The sequence below is a fragment of the Protopterus annectens genome, chromosome 2.part0, assembly GCF_019279795.1.
Source record: "Protopterus annectens isolate FY-2018-M chromosome 2.part0, PAN1.0, whole genome shotgun sequence".
In the NCBI taxonomy this organism is placed as follows: domain Eukaryota; kingdom Metazoa; phylum Chordata; order Ceratodontiformes; family Protopteridae; genus Protopterus; species Protopterus annectens.
Genome location: NC_056728.1, coordinates 1,374,736,196 through 1,374,749,029, shown reverse-complemented (window position 1 = coordinate 1,374,749,029; position 12,834 = coordinate 1,374,736,196). Strand labels below are relative to the sequence as shown.

The 12,834-nt window shown below is 41.9% G+C and overlaps 1 protein-coding gene across 1 annotated transcript in view; it reads left to right on the top strand.

The window, feature by feature from the left end:
• The window catches only part of ZGRF1 (zinc finger GRF-type containing 1), a 2,981,513-nt gene that overhangs the window by 1,771,773 nt on the left and 1,196,906 nt on the right, over positions 1 to 12,834 (top strand). The window contains 1 exon segment of the mRNA XM_044061551.1: positions 4,598 to 4,757. Coding sequence (XP_043917486.1) covers positions 4,598 to 4,757 — 160 coding nt within the window.

Sequence of the window (12,834 nt, the reverse complement as noted above, 5' to 3'; positions counted from 1 at the left end):
CTTACTCATTTTTGTTTGACACACAATTATTTTGAATTTAATAATAGTTTATACAGACAAAAACAAGGTACGGCCATGGGGGCAGCTTTTACCCCCATGTACGCAAATTTGGCCATGGGCCTTTTTGAATCTGAATATTTATATAGAAATCCTTTTTTTTTTTGTAAATATGTTATTAGATATTATAGGTTTATAGATTATTTAATTTTTCTTGTTCAAGATGGTGAGGCTTTTGTTGATAAATCTGTTATTATGTAATTCTAAAATAAAATTACATAATAACAGATTTTCATTAGAATTTGATGGTTTTAAAATGGGTGTTAATATTCCTTTTTTGGATGTTATGTTGAATATTAAAGATGACAATAGACTGGAAACATCAGTTAATAGAAAATTTGATGAGGGTACCCAATACGTGTATGGTGAAAGTTGTCATCCCCCCCATACATTAGAAGACTTACCATATGGTGAAATACTGAGGGTTTCTAGACTATGTAATAATGAATATACTTTTATGCGAGAATTGGATACAACTACTGGGATGTTTAAACGGAGAGGATATAGTGAATTGGTTCAGAGAAGTTATGATAGGTTGTTCAACATAGTTGGTAGGAAAATAAGAAATAATGCACATAAAATGGATAACACAGTTTCTAGCTTTGAAACTAATAAGCATTGTGAGGTGCTGTATTTTGTTACTACTTATGGTAGTTTTAGTGCTGAATTGGTTAGGTTGGTTAAATTTTATTGGAATTATTTTGTTTCTCTTAATAATGTGGCTTCATGGCTAGATGTCAGGTTAAGTTTCTCTTATAAACAAGGTAGGAATATTAAAAATTTTTTTGGTGAATAGTAAATTTTCCTTGCCCTCTGAAAATCCTGAATGCAACATACTATCTAATGGTACTTTTAAGTGTGGCAAATGTAGATCATGTAATTTTATAGTTAGAAGTTTTTCTCATATAAATAATGCTATTTTTAATACATGTAATGATTTTACTTGTAATTCTGAAGGTGTGATTTATGCACTTAGATGCCCATGTAATAAATTCTATATTGGGGAAACTAAAAGGGCATTTAAATCTAGATTGATGGAACATGCTAGAGATATTGTCAATAAAAAGGAGGAAAGCACTGTGGCTATGCATTTTAAAAAATTTCATGATAGTAAGAATGAGGGACTGCAAGGTACAGTTTTGGAAAAAATAAGTATGTCTTGCTTTGATACTTATGATATTAAACATTATTTATTATTTAAGGAAGCCACTTATATTTTAAAAATTTGATACTTTGTACCCTCATGGGTTAAATGAAGAATTCAACTGGAGGGTGTTAATTTGATTGTTTTTATTTAATTTTTTGATTGTAATTAATTGTTTAATTAGTTATTGAGTAATATATATAGTATGTGTAATTTGCAAGTTCTTTACTCCTTGAAGGCTAAGGCCGAGAGGTCAGAGGAATAAAGTGTGCTTTTTCTTCATTTGTGGATTGCTTTGTGGTTGTTTTTTATTTTGTTGCTACATTTGAGTATAAAGTCACATTGAAATTTTAGTCCACAGAGAGCAGATAAAGCATGTGCATGTTTTTTCCAACTATGTGTTCACTTGCACTATGAACAGGTGAGAAAGTGTGAAGATTTTATGATATTTTAATGGCTGCAAAAGGAGGAGACTTGGTAATGATGATGATGATACAAGGGCAGGATTGTTTTACTGTTAGGCTTATTTTCATTGGAATTTTAAAATATAGATGACTATTAGAATAAGATGAGTACTTGGTAATGGGGGTGTTTTGAGTGCAGGACTGCTTGGTTGGCAGGTATGTTTTCATTGTGGCTGTAATAAGTAGATGAAATATTTTCTGACGATTTTTAGTAAGAGATTTCCATGGTTTACCAATTTATGTAGTTTGTAGGCAGTCCTATTAGGATTTTTAGGGTTTTGAGTAAATGATTCAGTGAATGCAGTTCATTGTGGGGTGAGAACCAGTTTATTAACTGGTTGTTAGCAGAGCATCTGTGAATGCTGTAGACGATGTTGTGGGCAGTGTTAATGTGAGTGAAGGTCAATAGAATAAGCAGCTTCAGCCAGTTAAGGGACTGAATTGCCAGACAGTGATGTGTGTTACTACCTTTAGCTTGTTCAGAAGACTGTAAGTTAGTCTATCTTATAGAAGAGGTTTGAGTTTATAAAGAAGTTGTAGTATAGATTCCCTGATCCCAGCAGACCTTCTGGGCTCTCTCAGATCCCAGTTAGGTTACCTGAAAGGCTTCCACTAAGCAGACTACGTCTAAGGAGTGGAAGACTTTTCCTTCGGAGCTGAGAAAGATCCTTTTTTGTCTCATTCAGTGGGTCTGCAGGTGATTTTCTTCTATTTCTGGTACCTTTGTTGACTTGTGTGCTAGTTATTCCATTCTCAAAGATTATTTTCTGCTATCTCAGACAGTTATGACCTTGTGGACTGCTGAGTCGAGGCTAAATCACATTCATTACTGTAATTTTAACTGAACTGGAGCTTTTCTCCCCGGGCCTCTACTGTAAACGGATATGTATCCAGCTAGACTAGCCCGGTCAACAAATGTAAAATAAATAAATAAATAAATTGTCAAACAGTTTCTTAAGTGGGTTATCCACTTTCATTTTCCTTTATGACACTTTTCCCTTCTACATATTTAAACATTATGCTTGACATGCTTTACTCATTCTTCATTTGAAAAGGATAATTCATTAGACATTACTTTTGTCTCAGAAGAAACTACTTTGTGTCTATTTCTTCAAACCACAAGATCATATAGCTGCAGTCTGCCATATGCAGAGAATGCTGTTTGGTCTTTTACTGGGATTGGGTGTCTTGTAGGGCTACCACTTGCTTCTTCTAAAGGTAATTTCAGAACTGTTCTTAACCTAGTCCATTTAACTTGCTGTTTCATTCCCAGTGCAGATTCTAGGAGGGGAAAGAGCCTTCCATTCACCTTGTATTCACCATCAGCTCTTTTTTTTTTCATGAGAAGAATGCAAAAGTTCCAGAAAATGACCTAGCTGCTCATCTCCTCGTTGCTGTGAATAAAGTGGACCTAGCTATAGCTGAACAAGCTTGCTCAGGTAGGTTGCTATAACAACACCTTGCATCAGATGGTTAACTGTTCATTGGCTGATGTTGTCAAGTCTCCACCACCAAGTGTGTGGTTACTTCAATTTACTTGATTTAAGAGCATGTCTGCTATGGATACATGTGCATCTGGTCATTGGTTCACATACATGCTTGAACTGTGCATCCTTTGGCAATTAATTGCTTCATAACTTTGCAGTTTGAGCTCTTTCTTCCTTGGCTACTCTGGGTTCTGTGTCCCTGAGAGGATGTTGGTAAAGCTTGAGAATCTTCCCAGTTTGTACCTACTGCATATGCCCCTAGTAAGATGTATGAGATATCCGAGTGCTCATCATATGTGCTTATATTTGAAATGGCGGTCTGTACTGGTCACTTGCTAACCTTCCATGCCACCCTCCTGTGCTTGGATGGTCCTTTCACACACCTTTTAAATGGGTGCCCTGATAAGTCTGCTGAGTTTATAATTTCACATCCCTGCTTTTTTATACCAAGGAATGAAACCTTGACTAATACCCATATGACTTGAGTTCCGGAAGAAGCTCAGGTGATGGAATAGCATGGTAGCAAATGTTGGGAGTGAGTAGTTTATGCTGGCCCACTCCACTCTGTGGGGGAGTAGTAGTTCTCAATCACTAATTACTCCTATACAAGCAGAGGTTTGCATGATACTGATAACCTTAGACCAAGGAAGTCTGCTTGGCACTCCCAAGCTGGTGATGGTAGCCCTCGTGTGTATGTGTTTGTGGGTGCACATCATTGTAGGGCATAGAAAGCCCCTGTGATGACATTGATGCTCTTGTCAGACACCAGGGGTAGGGTCAGAGAAGTGCCTCTGTAGCCTGTGCCTGGCATGGTGAGAGCTGCTGACTGGGGAAAGGCAGTGAATGTAGTTCTGTGTATGGGAACACTAAGTATGGTCACCTTAGGGCCCTGGTCTTGAGGGCAGGTAAGCCAGTCTGACCTCAGCAATGGGACAAGAGCCCCTTCTCTGCAACTTGAATGCAGAAATATAAACTCACATAAAAAGTGCACATAGCTGCCTGAATGCCAGCTTCTTTGGACAGCTGATATGGTGAGTAATCACATATTTGATAGTTTTTATGGTAGTAGAGTGATAGCCTGTACAAAACATATGTTGGAAGCGATTGCTAAACAAAGCACTATAAATCAATTAGCAAAAAAAAAAAAAAGAATATAAATACATGATTTGGGTTTTACTTTGTCATGAATTGCTAATTGTAAAACTAACAGCCTGGGACAGTTATATTCTGGATGGAAAATAAAGTGGAACAGAATTGTTACCTTCAGGAGCAAATGAAATGCAATTTGTTATGCACGCAGAGTTTTCTTACAGAAGACAATTTGTTGTGAAACTGCATTAGACCTGCAGTAAAACTGTGTGACCCCACAGAGAAAACCTTTTGAGAAGAATATGCAAACACCACTGAATCTGTAAATTGTATTGATGTGTTTCTTGTTATTACAGGTGTTTTTGGAGCTGGAAAAAGTTATTTGCTGGCTGTTGTTATTCTCTTTCTTGTTTGCCTCTTTGAAGAGAGTGAAGAAGTAGAGGGTCCAAGGCAAATTCCCTGGAAACTTCTAGTCTCATCCTGTACCAATGTTGCTGTGGATCAGGTTCTCCTTGGGTATGTATTCTTAACAATATGATAAAGTGTGATTTTGCAAAGAGGTGTAAGAAAGCCCACAGCTGCATAGTGGAAGTTGTAAATACATTTACATAAGGAGTCTGAAGTTCATGGTCCATTATTTCAGACTGCTTAGTGATGTTGAAGTATGCTCTTGCAAAATCGTAATGGCTATTCCCTTTAGTTACAAGATCTTAGAACTTCAAGCACTCAAGCAAGGAACTGTAACTAGCCTTTTGCAAGAATCGAATGGCCCTGAGGACTGGCACACATTTTTTCCCTAAAGTGGTTTTCATATTATCCCTAAACCAGTCCTTGTAGCTCCCTGATTCCTTTGTTGTGGTGAAACCAGTGAGCAAGGAGCTTTTCACATTCTAGATGTCCAGTGCCAACTCATATAGTACATAAAGTAGTTGCACAAGCTCAGGAAAAGCAAACACCTGTTTGCCTACTTTGATCCAGTTCCAGTAAATGCAAGTCTCACAGATTCAAAAAAAAAAAAATTTTTTTTTTTTTTACAAACCGCATTATACTTTGTTGTCAGGGCAGCTTGCTTCCCTTTAAAAATGCCAGTGTAAAGGTAACTGCACTGTCAGTATGGCAGTCTTTAAAGATTCAGTCATATAAAAGGCCATTGCACTTTGAAGAATTTCAATTATATAAAATAAGGTGTCTTTTATCTGTGTCAAAGGACGTTGACACCAGAAATCAAAACTTCTTTACTTTTACTTGTCTGCCAGTTCTAAACAAAGACCTTGTCAGTGACTTTCCCTTGCTTTTTACCACCTCCATCTTTGAAGCTGGAGACTCCAGCCTGACCCAGGAGAGATGTCACTTACACCATGCAAAGTGCTGGACAAAGCAGGAGGGAGAATAATCACGTACCCATATAATGGGTACAAAATTTCCAAAAGATTTTTGGCTAAGGAAGTCATGGAAATAGGTCATATGAAATTAAAACCTTCCACCTAGCCCACTTTTAAGTACTTTATGGCTTCATTGGTGCACAACAAAAGTTGATCTAATGTTGTTCTTTTCATTCTTCCTCACTGATGGGTCTCAGATTTGACATTGGCTCTGACTCAGCCGCTTCTTCCAGACGTAGGCTCCAAGTCTCAAGCTCTGTTTTCTGTGCTTCGTGTACAGACATGGTTCCGGAGTCTCAGGACTGCTAGTGGTTTAAGATAAGTCTGTTTCCAAAAAAATTCTCATAGTTTCTCTTCTTTTTATTGTATTTAGTTTTCTATTTTTTCCTCCCCTTCCTATAGATCTTGAGCGGCATTAGGGAACTTTAGTGCTCTTATTTCTAGTATACTAGAGCTTGTTGTTTTATGGTTGTTGGATTTCTTGTGTATTTTTTTCTTCCATTAGGTTCAATCTTAGCGACGGCTGATAAACCTATGAGATTCAAAAGATGCACTTATTGTGGGCATAAGATTCCAAATCCAGATGCCCACAAGAAGTGCGTCTGTTGCTTAGGACCAGAGCTTTTAGATACTGAATGCTTGGTGTGTGCGGCCATTTAACCCTCGGGCCTTGGGTGACTGCAGAAACAAATTGATTTTGAAAGGCTTTTTACCTGCATCTTCTGCCTCAGGTGCTCAAACCTCCTCAAAGCATGCCAGCTCCAAGAGATCTCTCTCTGCCTCTTCAAGGGACTGTTCGGAACTAAGTCAAAAAAGATCTAGGCCCTCTGATCAGACTACCCTGGATCTGATTGGGGCCAGAAAAGCACTGGATCCTAAAGAATCTTCAGATCCGTCGGTTGAGGATCCTAGTAGCAAAATTCCTTCTTTGGATCATATTATTTTGTCTCCAAGTGGATCCAAGCCTACTTCAGATCCTAGGGCCTTGGATCAGAATCCATTCCTCATTTCCAGTTCTCCTACCCCAATGGCAGCTTATTTGGATCCTACTGTGTGGACTGGACTGCCAACTTTTCAAGTAGAACCAGTCTCACCAGCTCTTTCAGTTAAAGTCTTTCAAATCCCAACTAAATCCAGGCATGGTTCCTGGGCATCCTCCTCCAGGTCTTCCTGAATTCTTGCTGAGGCCATTGTGGATAGGGTGATGTGGAAGTTCTGCAGGCCGCAGATCCAGATGGGGGGTCTTACCATCTCCGTCCCATCTAGGATCCATGAGTGCTACATCTCCTACTTTGCTGACTCCTTTTCCAGTCCGTTGCTGAGTTTTGGAAACCTAAGACTGTGGTTTCCCAAGAGAGTCGACTTTGGGTCTGAAGAAGTTCCCTTCCTCTACTCTGACCACATCCCTGATCAGCCCTACTCCCTTCCTGTCAGATCAGAGTGAGACCAGATCTGAGACATTGGCACCGGCTCTGGGAGGTTGCCTTCAGCTCTGACTTTGTTGGATCCTTTACTTCCCCTTGGGAGCTTTGGCCCTCAACAGCTTGGGTCTGGTTCTGTCTGGAGGCCTTGAGTCTGTGGCTGACTCTGTTCTCTCTCCTTTGGAAACTTCAGCACTGAGAGAGAGGGTTTCCTTGAGTCCATCAGCCTTCCGGGTTTTAGAAAAGGCTTACTCTAGGATTAGAGAAGTGTTTCTCTCACTACCAGGGTCTGCCCCACCCTTCATCAGATCCGAGCACTGAGCCCATCATGGCTGCTGTAGATCAGCCTGCCCTGAGAAGCCTCCAGATCACTTCCCCAGGGAGTCCCCCTTCTTCCGGTACCTCTCTGGAACACACCAGGAGGCGGTCCCTTATAAGAAGTGTAAAATGAGGCACATAGTCTCCCCTTTGGAGTTTCTCACAGAGGACACCAACTTCTATGAGGGAGAAGGATCCCCCCGATCACCACCCGACAATGTCTCCTTTGGAGGTATCATGGAACTCCTTAGGCAGAAAGGTGGCCGGTCCTCCCAACCTCCTCCTCCTGAGGAATTTGTCTTCCTCTAGGCCTTCAGGGTGGGCCCATCCACATCCAGGGTGTCTCCGACATATTTCGTCTCCTGCCAGGCCTGGAAGGAACTGGGCACAGTCGAGCCTCTCCACAAGTGCCCCAATAAGATTCTCAGCCCACCTTTCCATCGTCCACATTGGAACAAAGGTATTCCATTAGATGCTATTATTGTTTCAGCAGCCACGAAGAAGAGCTAGCCGAACAAAGCTTCACTATCCATCTGCCAAACAAGGTGTTTTGGGTGATGGACAGATATGGAAAGTGCATTTACACCTCAGCTACTTTTGCCCTGAGGTCGTTAAACTATTTGGCGCACTTCACCCATTTGCAGAGAGATCTGGTCAAGGAGTTAACCGACTTTCTTGCAGAGACCATGTCGGAGAAAGACTTGAATAAGGTTTCTCCCCAACTGTCCACTCTTTTCTCCCTTGCAAATTTCACGATGAGATTGATTTTGCACACAGCAGAAGGCACCTCACGAGCAGCAGGCACAGGCATAGCCATTAAGGCGGCAGGCCTGCATGCGGCTTTGTGACTTTGGCGAGCCCTTCAAGACGTCATTTATTAATACCCCCTTTGACAGTTCCTCTTTGTTTGGACCGTCAGTGAAAGGCACACTAACCTGCACTGGGCAAGAAGGGAAGATCTTGTCTGTCATGGAGATCAAGTTTTGTACCCCTCAGAGGATCTTCTCAAGGAATCAGCGAGGAGGGAAAAAAACTTGATTCAGAATGTCTCAAATATCTTTCCAGGACCTCATGTGCAAGGACAAGTCCTTCAGAGGCAGAGGAGGGGGTTTTAATGGCGGGTGCCATCCTATAGGCAGAGGGGGTCCACAAAATCAGAGTTTCAGGCAGCTCTTTCCTGACAGACCCTATCAGCGCTGCTGAAGAGCTGCCTGACTTCCTGACTTTTCTACTCTGGAGGTAGTCGGGGGGGCCATCTATCCTTGCACATAGATGCCTGGACAAACATAACAAACAACTCCTGGATGCTAAATATTATATCCCAAGGCTGTTACATTCGCTTTTCTGTTCGTCATCCAGGTCCCAGGATGAAACTCCCCGACGTACCACCTAGTCAGAGGGAGTACACAGTTCAAGAGGCTTAAAAACTTCTAAGGAAAAAGTCATCCAAGAGGTCCCAACCGAACAAAGAGGATTTGGGACATATTCTCTCTTCATTTTAATGCCAATCAGTAAAAACAAAATGAAAACTCCAGCAAAACTAGAACTTCCACTGAGTGACCTCCCAAACCTCTTGTATCAGAGGCACATGGGGTATATGCAAATGATCCTTATGAACATCAGGTGTTTCAGCTAATTGGCGATTCTGAATGCCCATGACTTGTTTCGTCATTTTACTAGACAATTTCAGGCCAATAAAGCCAAAGCTCACTAGCTGTGGATATGCATATTTCAGCCTTATGACCTCATCAGCACAGCACAAGCAGAGTGTTTGATTAAGCATTAGAAACACAGGGCTGTTATATCCAGCTGATGTCCATTATCATTAGGATCACTGCAAAAATATCCCAAACAACAAACTAAAACAATGAGTGAGAAGGTCAATGAAAAACCAGTCAGTAAAAACAAAATGAAAACTCCAGCAAAGCTAGAACTTCCATTGAGTGACCTCACAAACCTCTTATATCAGAGGCTGAGATGTATGCAAAGGATCCTTATGAATATTAGGTGTTTCAGCTAATTGGCGATTCTGAATGCCCATGACTTGTTTCGTCATTTTACTAGACAATTTCAGGCCAATTTGAGGTCACTCAGTGGAAGTTCTAGCTTTGCTGGAGTTTTCATTTTGTTTTTACTGATTGGTTTTTCAGTGGCCTTCTCACTCATTGTTTAAGTTCATTTTAATGCCAGAGAAAGCAGGGGACCTGAGACGTATTCTAGACCTCAGCAGTCGGAATCAGTTTGTCAAGAAGTCAAAGTTCTGAATGGTTACGGTCCAGTCCATTCTGCCATTCTTGCACAAGGATGATTGGATGCGCACAGTGGATCTTAAGGACGTGTACTATGACGCCAAAATAGACAGATGCTCCAGTAGGCACCTTCGCGTTTGGCTGGGAGCCAGTCACTACCAGTTCAGAGCACTGCCCTTTGGACTCGCCACAGCCCCCTGGGTGTTAACCAAATGTTTGGCAGTGGTAGCAGCTCACCTGAGGCAAAAAGGATTCCAGGTGTTTCCCTATCTCGACGATCCGCTCCTCACTGCACCAGCAAGTCATCAACTGCTTCAGTCCAGAAACTATCTAATGATCTTCAAACATCTGGGCATCACAATAAATCTGGAAAAAGCTAACTTGATTCATTTACACAACCTAGAATTCATAGGGACACAGATGAACACAGTTACACAAGTGGCTTCCTTACCGAGGCATTGTATAATGTCTCTAAGAAAACAGGTTCAGAATTTATTGGATATGCCTTGTACACCAGCAGAAATTAATACTTCGGGCTGTGGGTTCAGCGGCAGCTGCAGTCGCTCTACTCCCATTAGCGAGGTTCTGTATGAGAGTACGTGGACAATAGCCGTTCAGTGGTCCATTCTCTACCAAATATTGTCAGTTCCCATAAAACTGTCTTTGATGTGCAGGAATCATCCGCAGTGGTGGGTGCAGTCAGATGGCCTCTTTCTAGACAGACCCTTTTCTCTCCCTGCCCCTATAGCCACAGTGACCATGGACACTCCCTAATGTGGGTGGGGGTGGGGTATTACCAAGGGAAGATTGTCCATGGCATGTGCTCATGTATCAAGGCCCATCTGCATATCAGTGCCCTAGAGATGAGAGCAGTCCTTCTAACATTGCAAGCCTTTCAGGACATTCTTCCTCTTGGGACAATTGCAGTTCATGCAGACGACTTGTCAGTAGTCTGGTACATCAGCGAACAAGGAGGAACCCATTTGTACCCATTGTGCAGGGAGGCCATGAGAGTTTGGGAATGGGCAATATATTCAGACTGCTTTCTAGTTGCAACGTGCATTCCAGGGAAGACCAGCATCCTAGCAGACACGCAGCATATCTAATCTGTCTTCTCATGAGTGGTCCCTCATTCAGTCAATAGCAAACAAGATTTTCGGCTGTTGGGGCTAACCTTGTTGCGACCTCTTTTCCTCTCCCCAAAACTTCAAGTGCAGCAAGTATTTTGCTCTGATCCCCCCAAAAGGAGAGTCACCAAGGGATGCTATGGTCCATGAGTGGCCCCTGGGTCTCCTTTATGCTTACCCTCCTTTTACTCTAATCCCGACATTCCTACAGAAAACCAACAGGTTGAAGAGCTCAGTAATCCTCATTGCCCCCTTTTGGCCTCATCAGATATGGTTCCCCTTTCTTTAGTTTCATCTGAAGTACCCGCATTGGATACTGGATCCCAGACAGGATCACATATCCCATCCATCAGACATTCAGTCCCCCCCCCCCCCCCCAATCTCCACACTCTAAAGTTGACTGCATGGTTTCTCCACTTCCAGTAATCATAAAAAAGTCCAGGGTCGCCCCCAAAGTCCATAATATAATCATGGCCTATCAGAGGACTTCCACTAAAAAGGTCTGCAACAGTAAGTGGAAGAGATTTTCTAGTTGGGTTTCTAAAGAGAACATCGACCATTTTTCAGCTCCCATCTCAGCTATTCTCCTTTTCCTTAGTAATCTTTTTTTAAGAAGGAGCCAATTTCTCTCCAATTAAGTTTCATCTGGATGCCATATCCATATTTCATGCTGGGAAGGGATCTTCCTCTCTTTTCTCTTCCAGGTTATGCAAGGCTTTCTTGAAGGGAGTTTTTCATCTTCTGCCCTCAACTAAAGACCCTTCTCCTCCTTGGGATCTCATGCTAGTTCTGCAAGGACTTACCCAGGAACCCTTTGAACTGACGGATAGCTGTGACATGAATTTTTTTTCTCCTGGAAAATAGTTTATCTGATGTTGTCAGTCTTCACTAACTCCTTGACTGTGGGTTTGGTTCTGTTTCTCAGAACTGACTTTGATGTTATTCCAGCTCGGGCTTTTCAAAAACCCTCGAGCTTAGCTGTACCCATAATGCTTCTCTCAAGATTGCCTCAGATCCCGTTTGCAGCTTTAAGTACCAGATGCGTTCCTCTCCTGTCAGCTCTCGAGCTAGCAATTTATTACGACTGTGTTATTTCTTTTTACGAATCCTTTCTAAATAATTGTTTTTCTAAGACCTTATTCTTTACCCAGCTCCTCTACTTTTAACCGTTCTGGTGTGTTTTTTTTTTTTTCTCTCTGGTTTACCATCGTTGGTAGCCCTCCTTTTCCTTTCTTACCATTACGTTAATCTTCCTTACCATTGTTGGTACTTCTTTCCTCTATTCCTTTACCACTATGGTAACTCTTTCATACCATTGTTGATATGTTTTTTTTTCCAAAACTTTCTCTTGCATGTCGCAACTTTGTTGACATGGCTGAAAAGACTAAATGGACTTCTGGCTTCAAGAGATGCCAGAAGTGTGACCGTAAACTGCCAAATTCTGACAGACATGACTTGTGTGTTTACTGCTTGGTCCCATTACACCTTCAAGAAGACTGTGCCATCTGTCATGGCTTTTGCCACTGGGCCCTCACAGAGAGGAAAAACAAGTTAATTCTGAAAGGCCTAATAAAACATGAGGCCATATCTGTGACTTCTAAGACTGATGTTAGCTCCCCTTCTTCCTCCAGGCATGAGGGTTCTAAGAAGAGGAGCCACTCTGTTCCAAAACTCTTATTGGAACCTCCTGTTAAACAGTCTTCCTTGGTTCCTGTAGTTTCAGCAGAACTGGAGGGAAAGCATTTGGCATCACCGGTGCTGTCGGTGCCGATCTCTGCACCAACAATTTCGGCACCTACTACTTCCTCAACTCAGATCCATTCACCTTCCTCCATTCCACCAATCTGAGAACCAAAGGAGTTTTCTTTCAAGGATTTGCCATGAACAAGGTACTCCCTAAAAATTTACCCTTTTGTAGACTGATCACCAAGTCCTTTTTTGGATAGACCCCGGTTCCCATTGGTCTGTTTGGTCCATTCCACCAAGAGCCTCACGGAGTCTGAAGTTCTGAGGCTAGTGGACCAGCTCCTTGTGGCGAGGGGATTTAGCCATGTCCTCAGTTCCTAGCACCTCTGGCTCTGGAACTTCACATGTCT